Below are 27486 nucleotides of genomic sequence, written 5' to 3'. Positions count from 1 at the left end.
TATCTGAATGCATAGTCTGTGTGTGTGCACATGTGTTCCTGGGAAAGTTTCTGAGTGAGTGGCTAATGCATCTCAATTACACTCCAGTCTGGAGCAACAGCCTCGCTAAAGAATTGGAAATCTGTAAAGAATCCGCTGAAGTTAAAAACACCATTTGGTTTCCTTCGCCGGAGGGACACTCATCAATATCTCTTTCTGTTAATATCAGAGGGTTAAAGCCTTGGCAGGGTTCTCAGTCGCCAGATGCAGGCAGAGTTCAGATGCAGGCAGAGCTCTTTGTGAAAGGCAATTTCATTGCCGGTGGGTTAATGCCCCGATTTTGCCTGACGCTGCAAGTTTTGGAAAAGCAGCGGAAAGGAGATGGGTGTGCAGACTGCTGGCTTTCTCACTTCGTGCATGTCCTGCGAGTGAACTGGCCTCTTGTTCCATCTGCATCGGGATGGGTTTCCTGACAGCTCGCTCCCCGCTCAGGATCATGTAAAAACTTGGGTTCCCCGAAGTTAGAGACCGCTGCTTTGGCATTTGTGCTGCAGCCCTGGGTAGCGCAGAGTGCTTGGCGAGCTGCATTGGAGGAGCTCAGGAACAGGGAGAAACAAATTTCCTACACCAGCCTCCATCGATTCCCATGTGGCGAGGGAGGAGGAGATCCTAACTCGGCCTCAACCTTTGCCCTGCTCCATCCTGCCTCAAAACCACGAGCCGCTTACCCATGGTTACGCAGCAACTCGCTGGCTTCACGCTAAGTGCCTGAAACGCCCCTGATGGCGTGGTGGCTGTATTCCTGTCTCCCCAGCGAGGAATTTCCCCCCGGTGCTGCCCAGTCGGGCGGCGTGCTGCTGTCTGACACCAGCAGCTGCCTGCAGCCCGCGCTGCCGCAGGGTGCGCGCCACAGACGGGGACACCTGGTCGGAGCAAAGCCCCTGGGCTTTGCAGCCCGAGCGTGGACATCTGCTCCGAGCTGAAAGCTGGCACTTAGAAGGGTTTTGGCTTTAGGAGGAATATATTTACTTTGTACTGCCTTTTTTTTTTTTTTTTTTTTTTTTTTTTTTAAGGATGGAGAAGCCCAAGCAACTATTTAGTCTGGTAACAGCAGAGCATGGCGGTGCTTCTGGAAGAGCCCCCCTGCCAGTGCAGCTGGTTACTCGTATAACATTTTCCTATAGCAGGGAAAAAAAATATGCTTTATTTCCTCCTCTTGTTCCTCCCTGTCCCACAGCACTCAAACAAACAAACAAACAAACAAAAACAAACCCCATGTTTTTTGATTCTAAAAACCAAAGATATTTCCATGCAGTTGTGGAAAAAGCTCTGTCTTCAGGATAACTTCTGTCCTTCTCAAGAGTTTCTGCCACAAAATCTCTCAGTGTTACTGCCTTTTGCCAGCCATGGCTAAACTTGATCCCGTAGTGCTGCAGGCTTTGCTTTCCCAGAGTGACCTCCAGGCAACCAGCTCTGATAGCAGACCAAAGGTTGACTTGTTGGGAGCAAGTATGAGGTTGAAATGTGGATCTGTGCACTTTTAACATGGGAAAATGTAGCTGTGACCGCTGTGTGAAGGGACCTGGTGATGTGACCATGCCAGGGTTAGGATGCTGGAGCAGAGCTGGAGCCTCGCCGAGCAGGGGGAGCAGAGCACAGACTCTGCATGGGGATGGAGCCACTGTCCCCTGCGGTGAGCCTGGATCCAGCTTCCCGTTGGAGCTCTGGTTGTGGGGCTGGGCTGGGATCCTGCCCTCACTCCGTGAACAGCTTGAGCAAGGTCCCATAAGGATAGGAAAAGCTTATTTCTCATTTCTGGGAATTTTCTTGGGGCTTTTCAAGCGATGTCCAGGTGCCATAGGGAGGAATGACTGACAACCAGTGTCTTCTGTAAGAGTGGGGTGGGTTGAGGGGTGCTCCTGGCCTCCACCCAAGCCTGGTTCCCCCGTTGTCCCTCAGCACACCGTGGAGACCCCGAGACCTTCTGGGGTCTGCAGGCCAGAAGATCCTGGAGGGAGGAGCAGGGGTTCAGAGGGGTGAACGGGGAGAGGCCCTCAGGAGAGGGAGGCTGGAGCCCCCAAAGGACACCGCAGTTGAGAGCGGGGAGGAAAGTGGGGCAGGGAAGACGGGCAGGTGTCTGGCTGCTCGGTCCAGCAATACATTCTTACCATAGCTGTGGAAAAAAACACAAAAGAGAGCATGTGGTGCCTGCCCTCCCTCTGCTTGGCTCTGCACAGAGCTGATGTCTGCTCGCTCGCATGGCGTTATGCATTGTCTGGTAATTACAAAAACATGAACGTGGGACTCCAAGTACCGAGCAGGCAGCACGAAGCCCGCAGCAGTCCCATGTGTGCTCTCCTGCTTCCCACCAGGACATAACAGCCCCGTTGGAGAGCCTCCTGCTTAGTATAAAGTTCCCAGTCCTTAGCAGGGGTCCTTCCTCGTAGGGTCCTTTCAGTGGGATTAGCTGGGTGGCACAGCTCCCTCAGTACATGGTGATCTAGCCCGAAATTCAAAAGGGCCCGGGGCTACTGCTTGTTTAGTGCCAAGAGCCAAAGGGGCTTGATGGGAGCCAGTGTAAATGCTGGGGCTGTCTTGGCATGAATGCTGCGGGCTGAACTAGGGCTTGCCATTTGTTCCTCCCTATTATCTGTACCATCCCGGGTCCCCTGTGAGCTGTCTCCTTGGGGAAATTGTTAATTAGCTCTTACTGGGTGGCATCAATTAGTTTTTTTCGCACGGCTTTCCTCTGGTTTAGCTTCCAAAGCAGGCACGCAGTGGGTGAGGCAGCTGGGGAATGGGGCTGGGATGTGCTGGGTGCAGGGGGGAGCCAAAGGTTCGGGGCACCAGCACAACCTCTCCTGGTGGGATACGGTGAGCCCAGAAGGTGCAGAAGGATTGGCAGCCGTGAGGTTAGGGCTGTGGGTGGAATAGTCCCAATAGCCTGGGAAGCTGAAATGATGCGTGTTTTAACACAGCCAGTGGCACGGCAAACATCTGCAAAGGCACTCGTGCGTCCTGGCAGGAGCTTTGGCGAAAAGGGTTAACGCCGTCAAAGTGTGTTTGTGTGTGAGCCCCGGGTGCGTACGGGGTGAGGGTCAGTCAATTCCTGCTGATTTCCAGGGACAGCTAAACAGACACATCTGGACAAGCCTGAGAGGATTATCAGAGGAAACAAGAAGTGTATATGAGACAGATACGTTCTGGGAAACCATCCAAACAGGTCAGAAAAAGGATCAAGTGAGAGTCATCAGATGGCTGCTTCTGACCTCAAACGCTTAATCTTGCAGGTATGCAAACTTCCAGTCGTGGGAGAGCTACAGGGCTAGTTTTAAGGTCTTCTTTTATTTTCCCATCAATTTTCGTACCAGTTTATCGGCCTCTGTGTCAATATCATCACTTCTAACCCCTCTCCTTCAGTTTGCAATCACAGGCTATTTCCGGGGTAAGAAAAGGGGTGAGGAGCATCTTCTAGCACCACCAAGCTAATAAAATACATTGGTGCTCGTACTGTGGGTGATTTAATGAGGAACATGACCTTGCTATCCAGTTTCTTGATGGGTATTGACCCGTACAACAATTCTTACAGTACCTGTTCCTCTGTGTACAAGAATACACGTTTGGGCTATGAGCTGTGACTTCGCCTCGTGTTCTCATCTGGTGAGTGCAGGATGGTCCTGAGGGAGCTGAAACTGAGCTGTGGAGTTGCAGGAGAGCAAGGGGCTGGTGCTGTTCCATGACCTGAAAAGCAGGAACCTTTCTGGGTGGGGATGGCCAGGGCTGCAGCACTGAGAGCAAGAGGGCACATCAGGGAGCACCGCCGGGCCCCCTCCTTTCTGATTTCTGTCGGCACAGGTTCTCGGTTGTCCCAGACAAACCACCCTCACTGCACTGGCACCGGGCAGGGCCTTGGGACACGAAATGGGGCTCCCAAAGTGGCTGAGTGCCACCTGCAAGCTGAGCTCGTGCCTCCAAAGGAAGCGTTTGGCTTTGCCCCCAGTAGGTGTGCAGTGCCGTAGGGCTCTGGAAAGAGATCCACAGGGCAGCACCCAGCTCCCAGACCTTTCAAACTTTTTTTTGTGTGGTTGTGAGACACGGCCTGGGGAGAAGAGTTCTTCTGAGACCAGGAGAAAGCACAATGAAGAGAATAAGCTGCCCCGTCCTCGTGCCCATCCCGTCCCTCCTGGTCTGATTCCCTCACACTAGCCAGAAACGTGGCTGTCGCAGTAAGGAGACAAAGATTACGTTTTCAGTGTTGAGGCTCAAAAAGGCACCACTGATCATGTCTTGAAGGCTGGCCTACGATACGCCCTACCAAGGACGGTGACTGTGCAGCGTCGAGCGACAGAGGGCAGAAAATATTTGAGGCAAGGAACAGCAGCGTTACGGGGGATTATAAAGCAGATAGGATCTCCCCACCCGCTGGTGCAGGAAGGTAATGTCATGGGTGTGAAAGCAAATGGGAACAAGCAGAGTGTAATGACTCAAGAGAAGGCTTGGTTGTTAGACAACCAGTAGTCCCAGGACCTCCGAAATATTCTAGAGCATGATATTTTTCCGTATTGATGCAAAAAATAAGCAAGGTCTCTCATTTAATTGAGGTCTCGCTTCCAGAGCCAGCGGAGTGCGGTCGCTAAAGCTGACATCGGATGCAGACCCGGGCGGCAGATTGCGGGGTGTGATGAGGTAGCACGAGACACTTGCTCCGTGGTGTTGCAAGTCAGGTTATGTTCAGCCTCTTGGAAAAATTCCCAGCCCACCAGGAGTCCCTTCTGACTAACAGGCACCCCTTAATCTGTCTTAATCCCCGCTATAATTTTACACTTATTTGGCCTTATCCAAGTAAAAGCCTTCAGTTGCTTAAGTAACGAGTGATGCGGCCTCCCGTCTCTCCTGGGAGATTAATGCTGTAATCTCCAAAGGAGCAAAGTGTCCTCTGGGGAGACAAAGAGCTGCTCAAGTGTGGGAAAACCCGCTCTGATGGCACCCCGTACCACCAGCTACCTCTCCGTGGCCTCCTAACCCCCTGGTGTGGACCCCGAGGACTGGCTGCAGCTCGGGGACTGCTCCGGAGGGACAGGGGACAGGGGACAAGGGATAGGGACAGGGGAAGGGGACAAGGGATGCAGATGATCCACCCCCGCTCCCCGGTGGTGGAAATGGGAGCAGGGCTGGTGCGTTCCTCGGGGTGTGTTGGGAAACGCTTGTAAAAACAGAATACTGCTGAGATGCCACTGAGTACGGACTGTAATATCTGCAGGATCTGGCATTGTCAGCAAGCTATAAAACATCCCGGCTAGCTCGCTAGCAGCTGCTCCCAATTTCAAAGTTGCCAAAGGTACAGAAACAGCGGGGCCGGTCGCACGGCACCTTGTGCCGCCCCGCGCTCGAGCCGTGTTTGGTCGAAGCAGCTGGTGGCGTGGCAGGGCTGGGAGGCTTCTGCTCCGACGGAAAGGCTCTTCCCAGGGCTTTTCCAAGTATTTTTTCTCCTTAATCATCAGATAACCAGGATGTAACTGTTTTCCCTTGGCGCTGGGAAAGAACAGCGTGTGTTCTTCATGTGATGCTCTGCAGCGCTCCTGAGCTGAGGGACCTGCTGTGCTTTCGTGGGTCCCAACTGCGTTATCCGGGGTTGAGCTCCCATGGGCTTGAGAGAAACTGTGTGTTTTTTACCTACTGTGAAAAATACCAGGAAAAGTTGCAGGAGGAGTCCCTGCTTGGTGTTTCCTGACCTCTACGGGCTTGGAAGGAGGGCAGTGAAGGCAGCTGCACTCACCAGGAGTCACCAAACACCGGGCAGGAGCAGCAGCCGGGTCTGCACGGAGCACAGGGGCTGGTGCAGACGGTGGTCAGGAGATTTGCTGTTCCCAAACCCTAGACAAGATATTAAAATAGCTGAGCTTTTAAAGATGCCCTCTGGAGAGAGCTCACTGCTGCATGCTTGCGTATAGTTTGCCCTGGTAGCAGAACAAATAGCATTGGTTGGACAAGGGAGGGAAAGATTCAGAGGCTGTCACACCTGAAACAAATTCTCCCTTCTATTTTTGTCCCCTGAATCCTTAGGTGTTAAGCTGCTTGTGTACAGCTGGGGGAGGAATTTGTCCTTGTGATAAAAGCTTTTCTGGCGGGGTGGCTTTCTCGCTGCAGCACACAAAGGATGCCAGAAAAAAAAAAAAAGAGTATTAAATCGATGGCAGTAGCTTGTCCTCTGCCCTGCTGGCATGCTGTGTGGTCTCCAGCCACCTCTCCCTGCCCGAGGGAAGGAAAGATGGGAGGGTTGGCCTGAAAGGTTTTCAGGCTGGTGGAACTGGAAGTCTCTGCAGCTCCTGGTGCTGCTGAGCCTCGCTGTTCTCGGAGGGGGACACCCTGCAGCCCAGCAGTTTAAGGGGGCGAAGGGATGCTCCACCAGCAGGGTGCCTGCAGAGGTCTGGGTTTTGTTGCCCCTCTTCCTCGGTGAAAGCCCACGGAGCTCTGCTGTTGCTGGCGGCCGCACTGGGGTTGCAGCAGCACTGGGATGTGCTGGGCTGGGAATAGGAGCTGCTGTGGGGATTTTTCGTTTGTAGGGGTTGGACTGGGTAGGTGAGGTAGGCCTCTCTTCATCTCCCCTCTCTTCAGCCATGAATCTGCTTATGTCCTTTTTTTTAAAAAGGAAAATACCTTTTTGACTTTAAAAGGGCAATTTTAAAATACTTTTTTTTTCATCAATCCCTCACCCCAAATGTTGTTCCTTTTTATAGAAGCTCTTCAGCTCTGATGGCAGGTACAAATGCAGCAGGAAAGCTGGACCTTCTGGAACTTTTCATGGAGAATAACAAAGTTGTTCTGTGGGTTTTTGGTTTTAAGAGCTTCAGAACACACAGAAAATCAAGTGATTTGAGTCAGGAGGTGAGATTTCTCCTTGCTTTTACCCTAAAACGTTAGACCTCATTTTGTTTGCCCTCTTTCTCAGTGATGCACAGAGATGGCCAAGCACCACAATAATTCAACTTGCAGCCAGTACTGAACTGGGGGAAACGTGAAAGGTGGTGAGGAGACAGAAGGAGCAGGATAAGAGTCAGCTAAATCAAACTGCGTGAGCAGGAAATGGATTAAAAATAAAAGTAGAGAAAGAATGAGCCAAACTTCAAAACTCTTGGCTCTGGTAGTGAGGACGACAGCGTGGAGAGGACCAGGAGGGACGGTGTGGAGGTGCTCTGCAGTGTTTGGGCTGAAGGCACGGGCAGGGAGCTGGGACAAAAATCTAGCCGTGGGCTCGGCTTCTGGAGGACACGAAAGACGTGGCTGTGCCGCTCTGCCCGTGAACGTCAGCTCTGAATGTGGCTTCTTTCTAAGCCAGTGCATTAAATACGTGCAGTGGTGTATTGGTCACAGTCTGGACACAGCCCTTGGCTGAAAAAGTTGAAAGGAAATTAGCTGAAGCGGAAGAAGCCGCTTCATATGGATGTCTGGAAGGCCGAAATCTAATACAGGCATAATCTCCTGCATTCCCGTCACACTGTCTGGGCTGGCTCTCGCTGCCGTGCTGGGCAGACACCTAGGGGCATGGCCGTGCCGGGGAAAGGGGAGCTTTTGGGGCTGCTCGTCTGTAGGGCAGGGCAGGAGGGACCTCGGGAGCATCGGGGGACTTGGCTGAGCAGGGCACCCGCTGGCGGCACAGGAGCAGCCGCTGCTGGTGGTGAAAAGCAGCAGAAACATCAGCACAGCAAAGACCAAACCGTGCCAGGTTTTGCTGGCTGAGGCTCTTGAGAGTTATGAGGACAAGACCTGGCCTGAGCAAGGTGTGGAGGTGGTTACTGGGCAGAGCTGGTGCTGCTTTGCAGATGTGTCTTTTGCTTAGGCAAGTGCCAAGTGTCTGTTAGACCTCACAGGAGGCTCTGGCTGTGCTAATAATACATTTAAAAGGGCACCTTGAGCTAAGGGCACAATTTCAGGTCTTGGAGAAGGGCAGAACACCGTACGTGGGGCATTTACAAAATTTAATAGCTGGCAGGAATGCTTTCAGGAGCTTAAATCTTGCTCTGGATGGTGAGTCCAAGCCCTCACCTAGTTTCGGGCAGGCTTTGACTCTCCTTCCTTGACAGGGACTTCACTGATTCATCTCCGCCTGGCCCTGGTGCTAAAACTGAGTTTCCCCCTTTGCTTTTTGCAAACCAGATGTAACCGGGAAGAGGAGAGCAAAATCCTCATCCATCTTAAGGACCAAATTAATGCTGACAAGTCCAACCAGACTGGATTCTTCTGGTACAATGTGCTGCAGAGCTTGTAAGAAGTGTTCCTTACAATGAGAAAGGGTGCAGCAGGATGGAGCAGGGACAAAAAGTCTGAGCTTTCCATTCACGAGAGGGTCTTGGAGCCACTCTAGCATGAGTCAGTAGATCTTTTGCCTTACTTTTTTCATCATTTAGGGGATTTTTTCCCTTCCCAAAAGATCTTTCAGGTATTACATGTATATTTCTCAGTGCCCCCAGGACTTTCACTTTGTTTTAAAAAATGCTTTATCTGCAAGCACACAGAGGAGGTGACTCTGGAATGGGTTGGGAGTAGTTGTGTGTCCCGTTAGCGAGCTGAGCATTTTGCCCTTCCAGTGGTATAACATTTCCTGAAGCTCTCTGGCTTACGAGTCAAGGCTGAGCATCATCTGTAGATCATAAGAGCTGTCAGCCCAGGGCAGGAGGAAGAAGAAGCAGTGCCTGGCTGGGAGCTGTTAACAGATGGGTGAGAGGTGGCGTCCCTGCGGGCTCAGGGGGGCTGCAGGAGGGCAGGGACTTCTTGGGCGAGTGGCATGTTCAAACATACCCACAACATGTGCACGAGGTACAGAATTGATCACATCTCAGCCCCAGAGAGCTGGGGTGTGCCTCAGTGCTGCTTGTCGATCCCTTCCACTCGCAGGCGCACGCGGGTGAGCAGCGTGCTGGGCTCTGTGAGCTGGTCCAGGAGCCAGCTGGTCAATTAGTTATTTGTGTTAACGAGGGAGGTTGAGGAGGCAGAGAGCGTGTTACGGACCTCACGTAACCCCAGCCCCGGGTTCCTTGAAGCCATCCTCAGGCTTCCAGGAACCTTGGTGCAGAACGAGGTCTGCACCAGGGGCCGGGTGAGGATGCCACCGCTGGCTCTGCTGCCGAAATGGGCCCTGCTCCCCCCTGCAGGGCTCTCGGCCAGCGAAAGGCAAATCCAGCACAGCCGACCTAACTCCCCAAATATTAGCAGCGTTGCCAAAGCGCTCCCCAGGCTTGGAGAGCGACCATTTCTCTCTGAAACGCCCTCGGCACGGTGCTGGTGAGATGAAGCAGGCACGGAGCTGCCGCAGGGCGCGTGGGGCTGGAGCTCAGACAGGAACCCAGCTTGGGGGCGTTATTTCGGCCTCTCCCCTATTCGGGGGGGGGGGTGGCTGTTTAATCGCTGACCCCAGTGATTTATGGAGGGTTAGCTCCGGTGCCCGTTGAAGTCAACGGGAGCCTTTTGATGTCAGCAGCCGTCAGCTGGGCCCGCAGCCTGCCCTTTCTTGTGGCATCTGGGTACGTGGCAAGGGAAAGGCGTGAATGATAAAGCGGGCAGGGAAAGTAAAAGGGGGGGGGGCTGAAAGGGAAAAGCCTTCATCTGAACAAAAGCCTGGCTGAAAGGTACGGTGTTTCTCAGAGCTCTGAAATGCACAAACTGTTGCTTTCTCTTTTGGCTTTTCAGCGCTCTGTTTTGTTGTTTAACGGACAGTCTGTTCTAGCTGCTGTTATTGCTTCGAAGTACTGCCCCTCCGCTGGTTGGGGGGGGTTGTAAATGACTTCATTAGCATTTATTTAGGTGGCTGCCTTAGGAAGCAGCCTTGATTGATGGGCTTATTATCTGGACTTTCCAAATGACTCTGTGCCTGTACTTATCTCTGTTATTCCATTCAGTTTTAAGCAACTGTGACTTTTTGGGGTGTGTGTTGGGGCTGGTTTTAATCTTCAGCACACTCTTCAAACCTTCATTCTCACAAAGCTGGAGCGGGGTGAAGGTTGTTGCCGCTTTTGCCTTTTATAAGTTGGGGGAATGGAAGTGGAGAGGCGAAAGGTTTTACCCCAAATCAAGCGCGGCATCCCAGCTGGAACTGGGATCAGAACAGAGGAGATCCTGGGTCAATCCTCAGCATTCAGGCTGAGTTCTGGGCTTTGTGCTTTGTAGTTAGGAAACACAAAGGTAACGGATACGGGCGTGGGGAGATCAACTCCCATCTGCCATGAGTTTTGGTACTGGAAATAACCTCCCTGTTTCACATGTAGGTCTTGGTGGGAACCCAAGTGGACGTTAAGAGGGCACAGACATCGCAGTGCTCACGCAGGAGTCACGCAGGAAGCAATGGGTATAACGAGTGGTGGCTCTCGTGGGGGCTGAGGGACTCGGAGAGGACATCAGCAGTCAGATGGTGAAGTTGGAAAGCCCTGGAGCTGGTGAGGGGTGCCTGTGAGCTGACACTGACTCTCCTAAAATTTCGTGGTTTATTTCTGTTAAATGTCTGCCTTTCTCTGCTCCTGGAGGTGTCTGCATTGTCATGAAGGATGAAGCAAATTCCACAAAAGCAGTCTGATTCTGCAAAATACCGCACAAAACTGGCAAAACACTGGCTAACCTTGATTTTGGTGGAGAACGGAGTTATCAGCTGTTTAGCACTTTGCAGGTCTGGAGCCTGTGTGGGGTGTGGGATGTAAAAGATGCCGTGAAAAAAATAAAACACAATATTTTGTATTTGCAGAGATTTAATGATCACAGTAACTGATGTGACTGTTAGCAGGAATTAGTGCAGAATTCATACCTACAGAGGAAAAGAGGAGAAGGCAAGTGGCTAACAGACACCTTACATTCAGCACATGGAGCACAGATAGTTTCACAGGGATAAGGACAGCTGAAAATTCTCACTCTTTCCTGTCGCTGGATCAGATTCCTTCGGTAGAAAAAGGGCAGGCTGCCCCGGGAAATATCTCAGTAGGCCTAGGCCCCCTCTGACATCAGGTCAAATATTCCGGGTCACATAGCTGAAGGCCACGTGGTGAAACTCAATATTACAATGGATCGAGTGCTCCTGCCACATGGAGCTAACGTGCCGCTGCGCTGGCGGAGGTGGCGGGCTCAGCAGATGCTCAGGGAGGGCCGAGGCTTCAGGCAGAACCGTGGCTGGGCTGGGCTGGAAGGGGAGCAGGGAAATACTGCCGTGGTTTGGGGGACAGTTTGCTCTGCCCTACACGGAGCTTGAAAAACCGGGAGCCTTGAGGTTCCCCAAAAGAGCAAGCGGTACTTTTCCTCTTGTCCGATGCCAAAGTCTGAAGTTAAAGCCTCTTAAATGTCTAGGTCCAGGGAGGGAAAAATTAACTATTGTACATAGTCAGATGTGGCTGGTGGGAGTTTCAGTGCAGAGACTGATCCTGCACTGAGCATGTGAAGTGGCTTGTCCCCTCTTCCAGAAAAAAACCCAGTGAATTGCCTCCGTTTTCAAAGCTCAAATCACTTTAATTTAATCGGCAGCAGATATCAAAGCAAGCCCTAGTTTCCATCACTTTTTTAAAGTAAAAAACGTCTTCCCCTCTAACATCTGGGAAAGGTGAAGTTGTTGCCAAGCCCTGAGCTGTCGTAATTTGCTTTCTGAATGTTTCAAGTCCCAGCGGTGAGGTTTTGTTCTTTTGTTGCGGTTGTTGCCATCCCCTGCCAGCAGCGCAGGAGCGTGGCTGATGGCAAGGCCTCCCGCGTTCTGCAGCAGTGGCACACAATGTTTTACAAACTTATTCCCGGCCCGCAGCCCAAAGCACGTTGCAGGCTGAACTCTTTAACATCTTGAAAGCTCGAAGCAACGTGGAAAAGTAAGATAGAACAGTGAAACCCAAAGCTATTTTTACTGCGGAATGGCGAGTTCACCTAATAAAATGCTCAGAATTCCTAGAACTCTGAAGACGTTCTGAAACTTTATTGCCACTTAGGATTGCCTCTGATTTTTTTTTTTTTTTTTTTTTTTTTTTTTTTTTACGAATAAAATTCAGATCTTTGGGATGATATGGTAGGTGTCGGCCGTATCGATGTGTGTTATTTTGCAGAGAAGGGTGGTGGTGGAAAGTGCTGGACGTGAGCAGACGGCCCGCAGCGACGTGCTGCCATGGCACGGGCAGTTTCCACGTTCTCCTTTTCGGTCTCCTTCTCCTACTCCTCAGATTTCTTTCTGAAGCTCCCTGTTCAGGGGTGTCTGTGTCCATTCGGTTCTTTTCCCTCCGCTGAAACTGCAGAAAAGCTCTGCAGTTATTCCTGCTGGAAGTCTCGGGGCTTTGACCAATTCTTGTCTATGTGTCACCAAGCTGCCTTGCAGTGAGAGTGATTTAATTACTATTATGCGCCAGTATCTTGTAAACTTGTTTCTTTTGGACGCCTTTCCCAATCCCCAAGAACATTATTTCCATGCCTTTATTTCTCTTGGATGGGATCTCACATTGCAACTGCTCTGGGTTAATGCTTGCAGAAGTCGGAGCTGCTGGCGTGGCTGGGAGCGCTCCCCATTGATCCCCTTCCAGTAACTCCCAGTGACTCGGTGTCCTGCGGGCTGGGGCTCAGCTCTGCCCTCGCTTCAGCCCGCTTGCGTTAGCATCCCCTTCATTTCTCTTTCTGCAATCAAGTAGAGCACAATCGCAGAGGTAAAGGGTGACGTCCGTCCGTCTACAAAAATTAAAATTATTCCCAACAAAAAGATTCAGACCCGTAAAGGAACGGGCACGTTCTATCCTCCCTCCTTCTGCTGCTGCTCAGAGCTGCTCTCCTCCAACACTCGAAGCCTGCTGTTCTGGACGTGACAAGTTTTTCATTTGGGCATGACAGAAAGTGCTGAGCTGGAAAGGCACAGACCAGAGGGCTTGTATCTGCCCTGGCAGGACCAAAGTTCAAGGCAGAACTGCCTTTTTCATCTTTTTTTTTTTTTTTCATCTTTCAAATGCATCTAGTGGTGAGATGATAAATAATCAAAGGAAAACCCAAGCTTATCTCTGGACTTGGAATCGTGCTCTCCAGGAAGTGCAGCAGGGCCATGCTTCTTTATTCTTAGCTTGGAGAATTTCCCTGGCTGTGGGATAATGAACATTTCCCTCAAATGGGGTTTGACAAACTGCAGAGGGACCTTCAGGGGACACCCAATTCACACCTCCCTGAGTTTCTTGTGTCTGCAGCACCGGCCAGGAGCTCTCCTTTCTGTAGGGGCTTTCAGGGGTTTCCTGTAGGCTTCCACGTGCTCTCTGCTGTGCTCTCTTGCTGGCCTTTCTGCCTGAGGATCTGTCTGAAAGCAGTTCTTCCACTCAGGGCAGAACTTCAGCTGTATTCCTCTTTTGAGCTGACACACAACGCCCACTCTCGCTTCAGGCAGCTCTGCAGGCCAGCGAGGCTTTGGTCGGCTGGTGGGACTGTCCTGCTCTGGTCCCAGCACCAGGGCCACCCGTGATACCCTGACAGCAAAACCTTGGGTGATGCAAAAATGTGGGTGATGCAAAACCTGAGGTTTACCCACCAAACCTCCGCTTTTCCTTCTGTTTTCTGCCGAGGAGCCCGGCTTCCCAAAACAGCTGATGGTGCATGAACGCGATCTGAGAGTGAGTGAGACCCCTGACCAAGTAAATGGGGAATTTTCTGCCCCAAATGACTGCTGGCTCTCAGGAGAGCTGTGCTCTGGCACGACTGACCCCATTTCAGCCCTTTGCTGGAGAGCCCCGTGATGTCCTCAGCAGACCCGCGGTGACAGCGGTGCCAAACGGCAAAATACCCTTGGGGACAGAGGTTGCTGTCAGTCTGAAAAAAGTGTTTTTATGGCAAGAAAATTAGAAAGAAAAGAAAAATCTCATGTCACAAATGATGCCTTGGGGTCACCCTTGTCATAAATCACTTCTTCACGTGCTTGCTGTCCCCTTTGCAGAGGGGAGCTGGGCTTTGCCATCGCCGTCTCGTCGCTGCTGCCGAGGACGTGCAGGGACCGGGACCCCGGCGGCTGCAGCCCCCCCCCCAAAAGCTGTACCCTCGCTGGCGCACGTCGGCAGTGGCGGCCGGGGGGGAGGGTGAGAGCTGGGTTAAATCACGGCGAAGTAAGGCGTGCTGTTGCCTCAGCAACCCCCTCCCCAACAGCCGGAGCGCGGGGGCTGCCGGACCCCTGGGGCTCTCTGAGACTGAAAGTGATGGGCAGTGGGGAGCCCCTGCCGTGGTGTAGGTTTTGGGGAGGCTGATGTAAATCTGTGCAAGACAGAGTGGTATCGTGGATGTCCTGATACCATCCTGATACTCCCCAAAGAAACGATGTTATAGTCCTGTTTAAAAAGGGGAAAGAAATGAAGAAACGTGTCCCTATAAAAGCTGCAGCCAGAGCCCCTTGGCACCTTCATGCATCCTTGGGGGAAGGCAGATGGGTATTTTGGGGAGCCAGGAACCCTCAGGTGTTGCTCCTGGTGCCAGCAGCTGCCCAATCCCCATTCTCCATGCTGTTTCGGAAAGAGGGGATTTTTACATCTGGAGCTGAAATTGCACAGCTTGACCCTGGGGGGGGGGGGGGGGAAGGTGGGCAGCAGCTCAGGTGTGCGCTGGGTGCAGGTGAGCTCACTTTGCACGGCTGAGCCCCTGCAGCTGGGGCTGAGCTGGGTGGGGAGCACAGTGTGTGCGTGCCAGAGCTTGGGGTGAGCAGAGTGGCTGTCCCTCCAGAGCAAGGTAAGGTTGAACAAGGTTTTTTCAGGATTTCCTCGTATGGTTTTGTGTTTGTGGTGTGGTTTCTGTTGGTTGAGGAGGCCAAAAAATGGAAGGCAGGGAGCTCAGACCAGTGCTGGAGGAGAAAGGATGGTTTCTGGGGAAGGCTGGCATGGTCAGGGCAAGCCTTGGTTTGCTGCGTTGTGGTGGTAGAAGTTGGAGATAACTTAGTTGGAAGAGTAAGTCACAACAGGAGGAGCTGGTGGAGGTGGATATTGTGAATATTGGTACGTGACGATCTGGAAGGGGTGACTGACGTACTCCCTACAGGGAGTGCTGTGGAGAAGTTTTAAAGCTGGTTTTCTTTCCTTTTTTTTTTTTTTTTTTTTTTTTTTCCCTATAGAAGTGCTGCCCCCTTGTAGAAAATGTGAGATCTTCAGCTTGTTCTCTGAAGCAGGATTATTTTCTCTCTCTTCTGCAGAGTTGCAATGAAACATGAAACTTGGGGATGTCATGGCTTTTGGCTTCTGTTACAAATCCCTTCCGAAGTCGATGCATTTATTGTGTGAAGTTGTTCAGAATTCCTAAAGGCCCCAACTCTGCAAAGCAAACTGCAGCCCTATACCCCTAGATGAATTCATTGTAGGACCAGGACCTGAGCTGGTTTGGGGATTCCTTTTATTTTACTCTTTTTCCAAGCAATCAGAAACAAAGGGCGCTGATTTCCCTGTGTGGGGGTCAGCCAGGTGCAGGGGGCGATAGGAGGTTCCCCCGTTACCCAGCACATGTGGGGTGGCTGTGTTGTGTTCTGCCTTGCTGGGCTCTACCTGATGCTGGAGGCAATTTTCTGTGGGGCCGGCTCCCAGCCCGTTGTGCTTCTCCTCGCCTCCTGACAGCGTCTAGACGAGGGCAGATAGCGCTGCGGGTACTGCCCAGTCATGTTTCGGAGGCTGACTTGGCACCGATGTGGGCTAGGCATTAGAATTCCAAAAATGCAAGAACCGAAGTTTTGATTCCGATATAATCTCACGGCTCCAACATCTGGGGCCGCAGGCACTAGCACAACTGCTTTAACCTCGCCGTGTTCGTGCCAGACCAGATCGGTGACTGGGGAAGGTCAGAATTTAGGGTTTCACAACCTAAATCTGCCTTTTTGTCCCTGAGTATTTAGGCTCTTCACTTTCCTCCCCACGCTCTCCATAATCCTGATTGACGTGTGGTTCCCTCTGTTAAACCTCTTGAGAAACTGAAGTATTTGCTGTGTGATTTGCATTAGACAAGTATAGTCAGAGCTCGGGGAACAGCTTTGTGAGAACTTCCTCCGCACCTTGCTGAACTGATTCACTCACGAGTCAGCGAAGGCTTTGAGTCCTGCATCTGCTCTGGGTTTGCAAGGAGACAGCGAGACTGAGAAATGAAGCAATGGTTTATCTCCCTCTTATGGCCAGACTCAGAATGGCTGCACTGCACGCAGCTTTTTGGTAAGGAGCAGGGAGTCTCTGAAACCTGTAAGCTTTGGTGGTTGAGGTGTGGGGTTCACAAGGAATTAAGCTGATCTCTCTCTAAGGAAGCTCATAAATTATGCTTTTCAATACAATATAAAAAAGAAGTTGAACTGTGAAACTGTTAAACCCACAAGAAACCGGAGCAGTTTAAGCCTGCAATCAGGGAAACTAGCCTCCAGATTAGCAAAAAGCTGGAGAATGGGATCCTCTTTGGCTGTGACTGTGCCCCATGTACTGTTAGAGAACTGGGCTGGTACTCACTGAGCCCTGCAGTCATGGTGCATAGTGGCACAGGAGCAGCATGGTCACAGTGAGTGCTGCTCTTGTTTCCAACTAACATGGTGAAAAGAGAATAAAATACTCTGTTAAATGTTCCCAATGTGATTTCTTGCCCTCCTGGTGCCCCTTCTTTCAGCTGAGATCAAAATAGTATATTGAAAGCCTCTCTTCCAGGTGTGCTGGCTGTGTCCTGTTAAAAGCAGTGATGCTTGCCCTAAATGCAGAGAAGTGGAGCCAGGTGTGGTTGGGTTTGACACCTGAGCTATATTGAGATCAGTGTGGGTCCAGAGTACTTTGGCAAGGAGCATCACATCATCACCAGCATCACTAACTGATGGTGGGATGTGTCTAACTGCTCATGTTAAATTAATGTTGTAAATTAATGTACATGTTGTAAATTAATGTACAGAGCCTGAACCAAATGAGCCTGCCTGAATTGAAGGCTGAGGGCAGGAGATCAGGAGCAGCCGTGCTATCAAGATTTCTGAAGTTGCTGCTTGTCCCTTCAGATGTGTTGACTGATACTGTGCAGGCCCCTCACATCTTGTCGCAGTGCTTCAGATGCTCAAGAGCCCACTTTGCACTTGCTAAAGGACTAGAAGTGCATGTGCCCCAAAAAATTGGGCTCAGGTGACACAGTGGTCCTGATGAGGTGGTCAGGAGCTGCAGCTCGCTCTGTTGGTAGTTGCTTCAGGTTAAACTGAAAGAAGCTTCTATGAGGCTTGGTGCTGGCACTTTAAAATCCGTTCTCAAACTATTGTTTGGATCAGCTGCTGAGCTCAGCTATTGAAATGCACACCCTAAGGAGCTGCAGCGCTGCCCGTTGCTGTCAGTAGCGAGGTCTGGTTTGAGCAGAGGCATGTCTGCACAGTGCCTGAGCAGAACGATGGGGAGGGCTGTAGAAAAAGGTTGCACGGAGACTGCCTGTGCTCTAGGGAACAACTGGACTTATATGAGGATAGCTTAGATTATGCACCTTTTATTGCGGTGGAGCTGTTTGATGAAGTGTTAATTAACAAATATGATGTTTATGGTTTGTTTTGTGAAGGAAGATGAATGTCCAAAGGAAAGTTTCCCCTTGAACCAGTGATCATCCCCCCCGTTCCTGGCATGTGAGACTGCACCACTTACTGACATGGCGTTGTCTCTGCTGCTGCTTGAAGGCTACTGCTCAGATGCCAGTATGTGACCAGCTGGGATTCAGACACCCCCCTTTCCTAGGTTACTGTAAATGACAAGTTAGCAATTTATAATCCTCCTTTCTTTTAGGAGAGAAGGGGCACAGGGCCAAATTAACCCTTAGCCTTCCCACTCCACTCCAGTGCAGCGTGTCTGGAGCGAGTCTCACCTGCTCTGCATGCTGCCGTGGTCATCTGTTGCTACTGAGACCTCCTCCTACCAGCTGTACTGCTGTACAGGGTGGCCTGATGCCATTGTAGTCTTCTGAAAGATTAAAAACCTGAGCCATTTTCCTGCGGAAAAGCCAAAGGTTGATTGCTTCCCCCTTTTTTCCCCCTCCTACAATCAAAAAGCAAATGCCCTTTCACTGTTCATCCTTCTACTGCTGCAATGAGAGCAAGTCCATGGGCAAGGTCTGTACTTTGGCAGTTGGTGCACATCTCAGGAACCATCAGCCAAAGTGCTGATCTTCCTGGCAGGAAGGAACACAGTCTGGTGCATCCAGAAGGCTTAAATTTTGAAAGGTTGGTTGATATCTTACCTAGCTTAAAAAAAAAGGGTTAAAAAAGTGTGTTTAAACATTCCTCATATGATACAACTTTCCTAAACACTGTGGAAAGATGACTGTGTACAGGAATATTTTGGCTGTGTAGAAAGAAGGTATTCGTAATTGCTGCTTTTTAGTTCACTCTTACTCATGGAATAGTTGTCACAGAACAGCTACACAGTGAGCATCTTAAGGAGCACCCATTATTTCTAGAACATTTGCATGAGAGGTTGCAAAAAATCATAACGTACCTATTAATCACTTAGAGCAAGAATCAGTTTTACTTCGAGAACGTGCTACAAATGCATTATTCATCACCTAATTACAAGTGCTGAACTGTAGTTATGTTTTGTCTTGACTAAAACATGCTTTCCCTTCTTCTACTGCTCCCACCCATTTTAAGATCAGGATTTTTTTTTTTTTTTAAACTTTGCTGTATTTAAATTGCATGGGATATATGGTAAATCCTTTAACAGCCAAACCTTATAAGCTACTTGGCTGCCCCTGATAAGCACAGGGGTGATAACTGTACAGTCATGCAATCCTTCTAGACGGGTTTGTGGTTTTCCCCCCACCTTTATAGGGCTTTCATACCTGGGTTCACTGATTCATAGTACATTCTGTCTGCTTCTAATTTTGAAGTCATAATTAGACACGAAATGGCATAATTAAAACCCTTAGTCTGGCCTGCGAGATGGGGATCTCAAGGTGATTCCGTGATACGTCAGCTCTAACACATAACCCTTAAAACTTGTACAGTTTATCACAGCTTACTAAGTGTGTACTTATCTTTTGTTCTATTCTTTTTTTTTATTTTTGGTATATTGAGCCTGAAGTGCAGCATCAAATTCCTTCCCTGCTCTAGGACTTATTAAGCTATGTACCTCAACCACCTTCCTACATAACATAGGGATTCATACATTGTGTTCCTCAGTGACAGAGGCAGCCACTAGCTTCTTAGACTACTGGCTGAAAGGAAAAAAAACAAACAAAAAAACAGGTCTAGACCATTGCCAGAGGTGCCTTGTTTTCACAAGGCTGAGCATGCCTACACCATCACTACTATCAGACTGAACTTACTCAGGACTTACACCTTGTAACTAATAGGGCCTCCATGTAAGGTCAATGCAGTTACTGGATACTTTTCAGAAGGAGAAGAATAATAATGTGAATTTTACTTCATGATGACATCCACTATCAACACAGTGTTGTCAGAGCTGGATTCATTTATGAACTGTGTAGGGCTGCACTTCCTTAGGGTTCCAGCAATCAGGACTTGTGGATTTCATCCATTTTTTCCTTAAGAAAAAGCTCTCGAAAGCTGGGATTCTTTTTGAAGTTTTTTATTGCAAAAGGTATAGACATTTGCTGGCAGAATACTTGATCACATTATCTATTTGACTGTCATCCAGAGGACACTGCATGCACTCAAGCTGAAAGCACAGGGCAGTTTCCACTAGGCACCTGAGAAATTTCACGGGAAAGAAAAGTCTTTCAAGTTGAAAGAGACAAGTTTCAAACTGACCACCTGCTCTGGTGCCCTTTGTTTCCCAGAGTTACCTGGGAAATAAGAATTAAATCAGCTATAGTCATAGCTAACTGTAAACATTCTCCTGCAATGAAACAGAAATTATTGGGATAATTGATCCTGAAGTGTTTTTTCCAGTTTTAAACAGGAAATGTGTCTTTCTAGAGCAAACAGTGCAATGAGTTACACCTGACCTAGCACCTACTGCTTGCTACTGTATTACACAGCAGAGGTGTATGATGCTTCTTCACATTGGGCCTATAACAAAAAATCTAACAACTCCTATGCGGCCTCCAAGAGGCGACCCCAATCCCCCAAACATCTTTTTTCTCTGCTCCCAAGTCTAATATCATCTCAACCCCCTTCCCTATTCCTTCCAAATAAAATCTAATTTCCTTTTTTATCCTGCCCCCCTGCCTGAAGGCATGACTAATAAGAATACATGCTGCTCCCTGTATTGCTGTTAACAGCAAAATTATCTTCATGATTCGGCTGTCCCTCCACACGCAGAACTCCAGGTCCATCTGAATTTCAATGCCTTCTGACAGGTCTGATAAAGGTGGATCATCTCTGGCAGATCCTATAACAAATGCAACAAGCAATCCACTGCCAGTCTAGCAGGATGTGTATTTTGCAAGTGCAGCTGCTTAATATCAGGAACTCACTGCAAGAAAGAAAAAGAGTTTAGGGGATGGTACCTTCAAGAGTAAATGCATTTGAAGAGAGAATGTATAAAACTAATTAACAGTAGCACCGAGCTGCAGGTCATAGTGGACTTTTAACTACTTGAACCAGACAAATGCAGAGATGTTTCAAGGCACTATGGCTGCAAGTCACAGATAACTCAGTAACTCGGGATGATATTACAGGCACTTTCATTTCTATCATAAAGTTAAAAATCCATGCTCGTTGCTGTAATCATTCCAAGCAGAACAGCATCCACTGTGGGTTACTTACTGCTGTCTTAACTTTTTCCCCAATCTACAGTTGATTTATCTTCTTCCAGAAAGCACTGGTAATTAGAACAATTCACAACTAAAAACCATACTGCGTGAAAGAAGTTGGTTCACCAGCAAAGCTGCAGATTGAAGTTTCCCATCAGGATAGTGGTTCCTCAGTAATGTGCACACAGGCCTCGATATTCAAACCGACGCTATGATACAGGGCCTTAGCAGAGATGCACAGTCATTTGTGTTAAGACAGAGCAGCAATTATAGCCCCCTGAGGCCCCTTTAGTTATTTTAATCACAAAAGCCAGAATGAACTTGTTTGCAACAAAGGCACCCTCAGTCCTTTCAGCTGGAAAGATACAGGTTGCTCTATTTACACAACTCAGTTGGAAATGGAGTTATTCACTCCCAGATCCCTTAACCTCACTGAATATTTCAGTCACTAGCAAATCAACACTCCAGGGTAAGTTCTAAAGAAGAGCTATCTAAAAATTTCAGTGCTGAGGCACAATAACTTGTCACCACTCCACTTCCAGATGTATTTCAGTAAAAGATATATTTTTAATCCATTTGGAAGTGTTCTGAAAGCTGTCCAGCCAATTCCATGTCGATCACTGCTCGATATGCTTTTACAGGAATAAAAGGCCTTTTGGCCCGATCCAAAACCAGCACTGGCAGAGTCCACAGTGTTCCTTGATAGCTGTTTTACATCATACCTATGTCTTCAGTCCTAATATATTTTTAGCAGACGTTTAAGTGGAAGCAGCTCAGATGACTGTCTGACACAGACAACGTGCTCATGATCAAAGTGTCCTCCCTGTTCAGCCAGGAAGAATACAGTGCCTTCTCTATCTTAGGTTACACAAACTACAGAGATGAGCTACGTGAAAGCTCTAAGTAGTAAGTGCAGAAATACAAGACCTTTAGGAGGCATCCTGAGATGGAGCAGGAGGATCCTTATTCTCGGGCTCCGGAGGAGGAGCTGGCACGCTTTCCTCTTTCTTTTGTGCAGCCAAAAATTCATGAATCGCCCTCTCTATCTGGGGCCTGAAGATGTGGTTTAGTTTTGGATCCACCACCTGAGAAATAATTCTGTCCACTCCAGCTTCCAGCATTCCTGACCTTGAACAAAGACAAAGGAGTCATTCAGTTCCTCTGAAAAACTTCTCCCCACTCTCCTCCAGTAATTCTCCAGAGCCCTCCTGTCAACTGCAATTAGCATTAACATGGTGAGAACTGCAGCCCACTCAGTAGATCCTTAACAGGGAGTTGTTTCAACCACCTATTTTCCCCCCTCACCCCTTCTCACTTCTCCCCACAGAATTAACAACTGACATCTGGTCTCTCAGGTACTTAAATGACACCTTGGACAGGAGCCACTTTAATAGGGCTCATGTGGAAATGAGGTCAACATGAAAGCAAACAAACACATTTTGGCACAAACAAGGGAAACAAGCTATTCTGAGGAAGGCAGGTGAGAGCAGTCTTTTTTTTGGCTGTCTTGAGGGAGAAGAGGCCTTCCCCCAATAACATTACTGTCACTCACTTCTTATAACTGTTAGTCTAGACAGCTGTGTATTAATTAAGGAAACAAGAACACGTAGCACACGGCAAAGTTTCTGGAACCAAGCACCAGTAACTGAAGTGACTTATTGCTTCGAGGGCCGCGTCAGACTCTTGGATTGTGGGGCACAGGCAGTCTGGGCTTAAGTCATGTCTGTGAGGGACAGGAAACGCCGACAGTGCCCACTGCTTGGAAAAGCAGCCACAAGACTTAACAAGGCTGCGGATGCTGGTGGGTGACTGGGTGCAGGGTCACCACACATCACATCACCTCCCACTAACAGCACGTGTGTATCTGCATCCAGCAAAGGACAGCTACCCAGACATGCCTTGACAGCCTTCTGTGCTCGGTCTTGCACCCACAGAAGTGACAGGGACTCTCCAAACTCCCTTTATTTTTTTATACTAGTAGCCTATCTAAAGCGAGCACTGTATGTTCTGCTAACTATGGGTTCTTTGATGTAACATTCTTCTATTGCCATTTCCCTCGTGGCTGATTATCATGAAATAAGAGGATGTGTGAAGTGATAGGCATGTCTCAAGGACTTTAAGTAAAGGTAGAAAGTTCTGTACTTTCAGTGGATACCCTCTTCTGTAATTACAGATTAAAAACTGAAACTAGCATTAGGTACTAATGATCTGCAGTTTCCATCAAGGGAAATACAGCTTCTGCGTGCAAGACATTCTAGTAACTCTTCTTGGAAGCATAAATGCCATTCTCAAGTTCACTACTGCCCCCTCCCCACAACACTGCTTATATCAATGACTTTTAGTCAAACCAGTTAAGGCTCCTACTTCAGGCAATGATGAGTTAGCAGCAGGAGGTGCTAAACCTAGATCTCTAAGCAGTGAAGTTAATCTGGCTTTCCTGCTGTGCTGGAAGTACATCTTAAATAGCTGTTAAAAAGCTACGCTCTGCTGCGTGAAATCGGGCTAGCCGCGTTTCATTACTGCCTGCTAGTGGTTGGAGCCTACTTAAACAAGCTTTGGAATCTTTAGGTTTTTCTTTAAGTGACACGGGCTCTCCTCCTTTCAGAAAAGGAAGATCAAGGTTATTCAACTCAGCATATCAGGTACAGTTTTGCTAAGTGGGCAGTACTGGGTTTTTGCAGCAATAACTTGGCTAGCTAGCAAATGTGAGTACCTCACCATGCTCCCCAACTCATGAAAACTACAAATTGCAGGTAAAGCAGCAACATAAGCCTTTCCATGAGAGTTAAGACTGCATCCACTACTACAATAAAACTCAAGAGACCGCAACAGAAGGTGCTGTGAGAAACTTAATGCTGCAAATTCTTATTTGACTCAGGTAGTGAGATGGTTATACGTTACTTATCAAATCACGTTACCACTGGTTTGCAGACCGGTGCTTACTTACTGAATCACACTCTGTCTGAGCCCATTTCGTAACTGGTTTTTGTTCATTGTTGGATTCCATTCCTGTTTGTCCAGGTGGGTCGATACAAAGTTGTCCACCTTCTGCCTCAAGTTTTGATAGGCTGGCTAAACAACAACAAAAGAAAATCCAGTTAAAGTGCTAAAAGATCCCCAACCCGCTGCCAGAACCCTGCATAGTACTTCTTTTGTTGTGTACATTCCTGTTTCGTTGTCTGTATTCAGACTTTCTGAACAAAGGTAAGCTTGTTTTACTTAATAACACAACTGGTAACTGCACCGAGCAGCCTGTCAGCATGCTGTTAGAATAACAGAAATAACTGATTTGCTTAAAAATTGTTGTCTGCTCCTAATTTTACTTAGTGAAATACAAACCATCTGCGTAGACAGTTGTTCATACAGGATTGTTCTTGTCTGGAAGCCGTCTATCATAGAATTCCTAGGAAACTCAGTAATTAGCGAGTGTTGCTATCACCAACGTGACTTGCTTCTGTGACACTAACATCAAAGCTAAAAATTTGAAGGGTTTTGTAGGTGGAAACTTAGATTAATTCCCGTTTACTGGAAATAAAAAAATGGACAAGAACATGTGGCCACTGAGGTTATGGTGCTGTGCAAGGAGAGCGTGGCAGCACTTTAACATCAAATGTGGTGTGAGTGCGGGGTGATGCACGAAAGGGTCGGTAACAGAGGGGCAGCCACACCGAGGGCCGGGTCCCTCCGCCTGGGCAGCCCCCCCAGGGCAGCTTCAGGAGCCGGCTGCGGGCTGAGCACGGGCCTGGCGCCGAAACCGGCCCCTGAGGAACTCGAGACCGGGACAAAGGCCCGGGGAGAGGCCCCCTCGCACCTTGGTGTCCACGTCGGCCAGGCAGTCCCTGCGGAAGCCATCGAAGAGGCCGCGGCTCTTCAGCTGCTCCACGATGATGGCGATGAGCTGCGCGTCCCCGGGCGGCAGCGAGGCCGGGTCGGTGGCTCCGGGCCCTGAGGCGGAGGCCGAGCCTCCCGCTGCCCCCCCCCCTCCCGCCGCCCCTCCGCCCGCCCCGCCCGGCGCGGCCCCTCCGCCGCCGCCGCTCTCCGACATGGCCGGCGGCCGCCACCCGCTCGCCTCAGGCCGGCGCCGGCGGCGCGCGGCGTTTTGCGTCGCCCCGGCGCGTTGCATCTCGGGGAGGCGAGTCCTTCCCCTTGAGGCGCCCTTATAGGCGGCGAGGCCTGTGAGTTCAGGAGAACTACGACTCCCAGGGTGCATCGCGGCGGGACAGGGGAGGGGAGCGGGGCTGTCGCGGTGCAGCTTGGGAGTTGTAGTTCGCTGGGGGGGGGGTGCTGAGGTGGGCCCTGCCAGGCCCTCGGGGGGCTGTGGTAGCCCCGGGGCGGTGCTGTGCCCCCCCCCCGAAATGTAGACGTGGGGAGTAGCGGTCCCGTCCTGTCCATGCCCTGAGACCCCCGGGGGTGTCCACTCCTTCATGATTTGGGAGTGGTTTTCAGTGGGGTTGTGAGGACAGCACTGGTGTGAACCCATTAAAAATGGTTTTCCTGGGATTGTGTTCATTAAATCACCAACAAAAGGAAGGGCGGCCCCAAACCAGTCCTCTTAGGGCCAACCAACCCATGTTCCAGGCGCTTTTCCTCTTGTGTGGCCTCAGACACACTCTTAGGCACTGCTCTGACTGTGCGATATCTGGGTACAAACCCCACACATCAGTTTTGTTCCTTTCCCAGTCACGGTGCAGGGAAGGATTTAACGCAGCAGGAGGTGCCAGCCGCAGGGAGACCCTGCACGGGAGCAGTAATGCAAACACACCCTGCACGGGTGCCCTCTGTACCCTGCTGAACAAGCATGAAGGCAGCACTCTGCGTGCACTGTCCTCCTCTGCCTGATTAAAATTCAGCAGCCCCGACAAGCAGCATAAGCTGTCCCCTTCCATCTGGCACCTCTGAGGAGAGAAGAGAGGAAAAAACCTGGTGGTGTTTTACAGAGCCCGAGCTTTGCTCTGACAAAAGCATCCTGTGCAAATGCTGCGTCCCGTGAAGAGGCACGGGCGCTGTCCCGCATTTCTCTTTAGTTTCACCCTGCCCAGGCAAGGAGCAAATGGAAGGCTTGGGGTCTCCGTGTAACACTCCAGAGGCTTCTTCCACCAGCACACTTTTTTTTTTTTTTAATTATTTATTAATTAATTTTGAGACCAGGATCTGCTGTCAGCCTGCTCAGTCCCACCCGTTGCTTCTCGGGCGCGGCTGGAGGCGGCTGCCCCGGCAGAGGGCACCCCGTCCCCTCCTCTGCCCCGTCCCGTCCTTTGCTCAGCCCCAGCCCGGCCTCTGCCCCGTCCCGTCCCCTCCTCTGTCCCCTCCTGTCCCCTCCTGTCCCCTCCTGTCCCCTCCGCACCCAGCCGGGGCCAGGCAGCAGCAGCAGCCCGAGGCTGCCTCTCCCTGCCCGCACCCATCGCCGGGAGACATCCAGCCCGGGATTCATTACCTGGGGGCTCCCGCAAGCCGATGACCCTCCCAATTAACAAATGACCCAAAGACACTGTCACCTGTCACCTGCCCCAGCCGTGGCACTTGCCCGGCAGTGCTTCCTTCTTCAGCACAGCACGGGCAGGGGGGGCTTGGGGTGTGCAGAAAGGGGAAACCTGGTAGGTAGGTTTCGTCGTGTTTTGAGGATTTGTCGTGTTTTTTTTTTTTTTCAGGTTGGCTGGCTGTGTGACCTTGCTTAAGCAGTGTTTGGGGATCTGTAGCAAAGAAAAGCCCAGCATTTCACCTCATCTGTAGGGTATTTTTGCTCATCATCATAGCCTGTTAAATCCCAGTGTGTGAGATAAAGCAGGCCAGCCCCCAGGGGGGAGAATTCTGGACCTGGCCGTGCGTCAAACCTAGCGCAAAATTTGTCAGGTCTGTGAACTTTTCCTCTCCTGTATCACTGCCCTCAAGGAAAGATCCAGGCGGTGTGCACAGTTCAGGTCAGTAGGAGACTCGGGAAGGGTGAAATCTTACCTGTTTTCTGCTGGTTTTGAAGACCCAGTTCTTGGGTCGGAATATGTGTGTAGGGTGTTCACAGCAAAGCTGTAAGCCTGAGGGAGAAAGTTTATTTCAGGAGAAATAACCAGAAAAAAAAAATGTTTAGAAAGCTATTTGATGAAAATCAAAGCAATGATATTTAGTCTATTTTCCTGTGTTACAAGCCTCCCGAAGCCCATTCCTTTGCTTGACCAGGGGAGATAAAAATGCTTGATCATAGTTTAAATTGGTAAAGTCCCACCCGTCCAGAGTCACGCTTTCTATCACAGAAGCTCAGCTCTTTTTGTCAGTGGGTGCCACCACCGCCTCCCTTCAGGTTTCCTCCGTTCACAGCCCCCACTCTCCACCCACCCCGTTGCTGTCACAGGAGCAGCAAACCAGCTCCCATTTTCTTGGAATTTCTGATATCACGGGGAAAAAGTTCCCCTCAGCTCCAGCTGCCTACAAAAATCATGGACATGAATGTTTGTGGTGAACGTTGTAAGCCCTGTTTTATACTGCACCATTGTTTTTGCATGATTGACAACATTTCTTCCTTAGACGATGCGTGTAGCTTTTTCCTATTGCATGATTTGAAGCACAAGCCCCTGCCCATGAGGATTTGGGGTGGGGGCAATCAGTGTGGCTGGCAAAGGGGAAGGCTCACTTTCCTCTCTGAGGTTTTCCAGCTCCTGTGTCAGTGTTAAATGATGCAGACTGGACGGAGGAGGCACAGTAGGACGCTTTCTCTTCCTTCTGACAATTTCCAGCCACAAAACTAGAAGCCAGTTACTGAGTCTAGCTTCTACCAGCTTTGGCCATACCAATGATCAGAGAAAGGTGGAGCTGCAGAGCCCTGCTGCAGGGCTGGGGGGTGAAGCTTCGTACGCACGTTTGGGCTGCTAG

At 49.9% G+C, this 27486-nt stretch overlaps 1 protein-coding gene and 1 long non-coding RNA gene across 4 annotated transcripts; one reads left to right on the top strand and one right to left on the bottom strand.

The window, feature by feature from the left end:
• The first annotated feature begins 14589 nt into the window (after positions 1 to 14589).
• Positions 14590 to 18733, top strand: LOC137864493 (uncharacterized). Its single transcript, XR_011101520.1, has 3 exons — positions 14590 to 14667; positions 17476 to 17608; positions 17697 to 18733. It is a non-coding gene; the product is annotated as an uncharacterized lncRNA (long non-coding RNA).
• A 747-nt stretch (positions 18734 to 19480) lies between these two features.
• Positions 19481 to 24703, bottom strand: BOD1 (biorientation of chromosomes in cell division 1). Of its 3 annotated transcripts, none has more exons than XM_068698602.1 (4): positions 24437 to 24698; positions 23573 to 23697; positions 21553 to 21753; positions 19481 to 20261 (listed from the first exon to the last, which is right to left on the bottom strand). In XM_068698602.1, the coding sequence occupies exons 1-3, from the start codon at positions 24668 to 24670 to the stop codon at positions 21555 to 21557; spliced, it is 558 nt and encodes a 185-aa protein (XP_068554703.1). In that variant the 5' UTR covers positions 24671 to 24698; the 3' UTR covers positions 19481 to 20261; positions 21553 to 21554. The 3 variants fall into 3 exon arrangements, with proteins under 3 accessions (XP_068554703.1, XP_068554702.1, XP_068554705.1); XM_068698601.1 differs by having other exon boundaries at positions 19481 to 20345; positions 24437 to 24696; XM_068698604.1 differs by lacking the exon at positions 21553 to 21753 and having other exon boundaries at positions 19481 to 20345; positions 24437 to 24703.
• Positions 24704 to 27486: the final 2783 nt, after the last annotated feature.

The sequence above is a fragment of the Anas acuta genome, chromosome 14 (assembly GCF_963932015.1).
Source record: "Anas acuta chromosome 14, bAnaAcu1.1, whole genome shotgun sequence".
In the NCBI taxonomy this organism is placed as follows: domain Eukaryota; kingdom Metazoa; phylum Chordata; class Aves; order Anseriformes; family Anatidae; genus Anas; species Anas acuta.
Note: the sequence above shows the minus strand (reverse complement) of the source record. Positions and strands in the feature narration are given on the sequence as shown.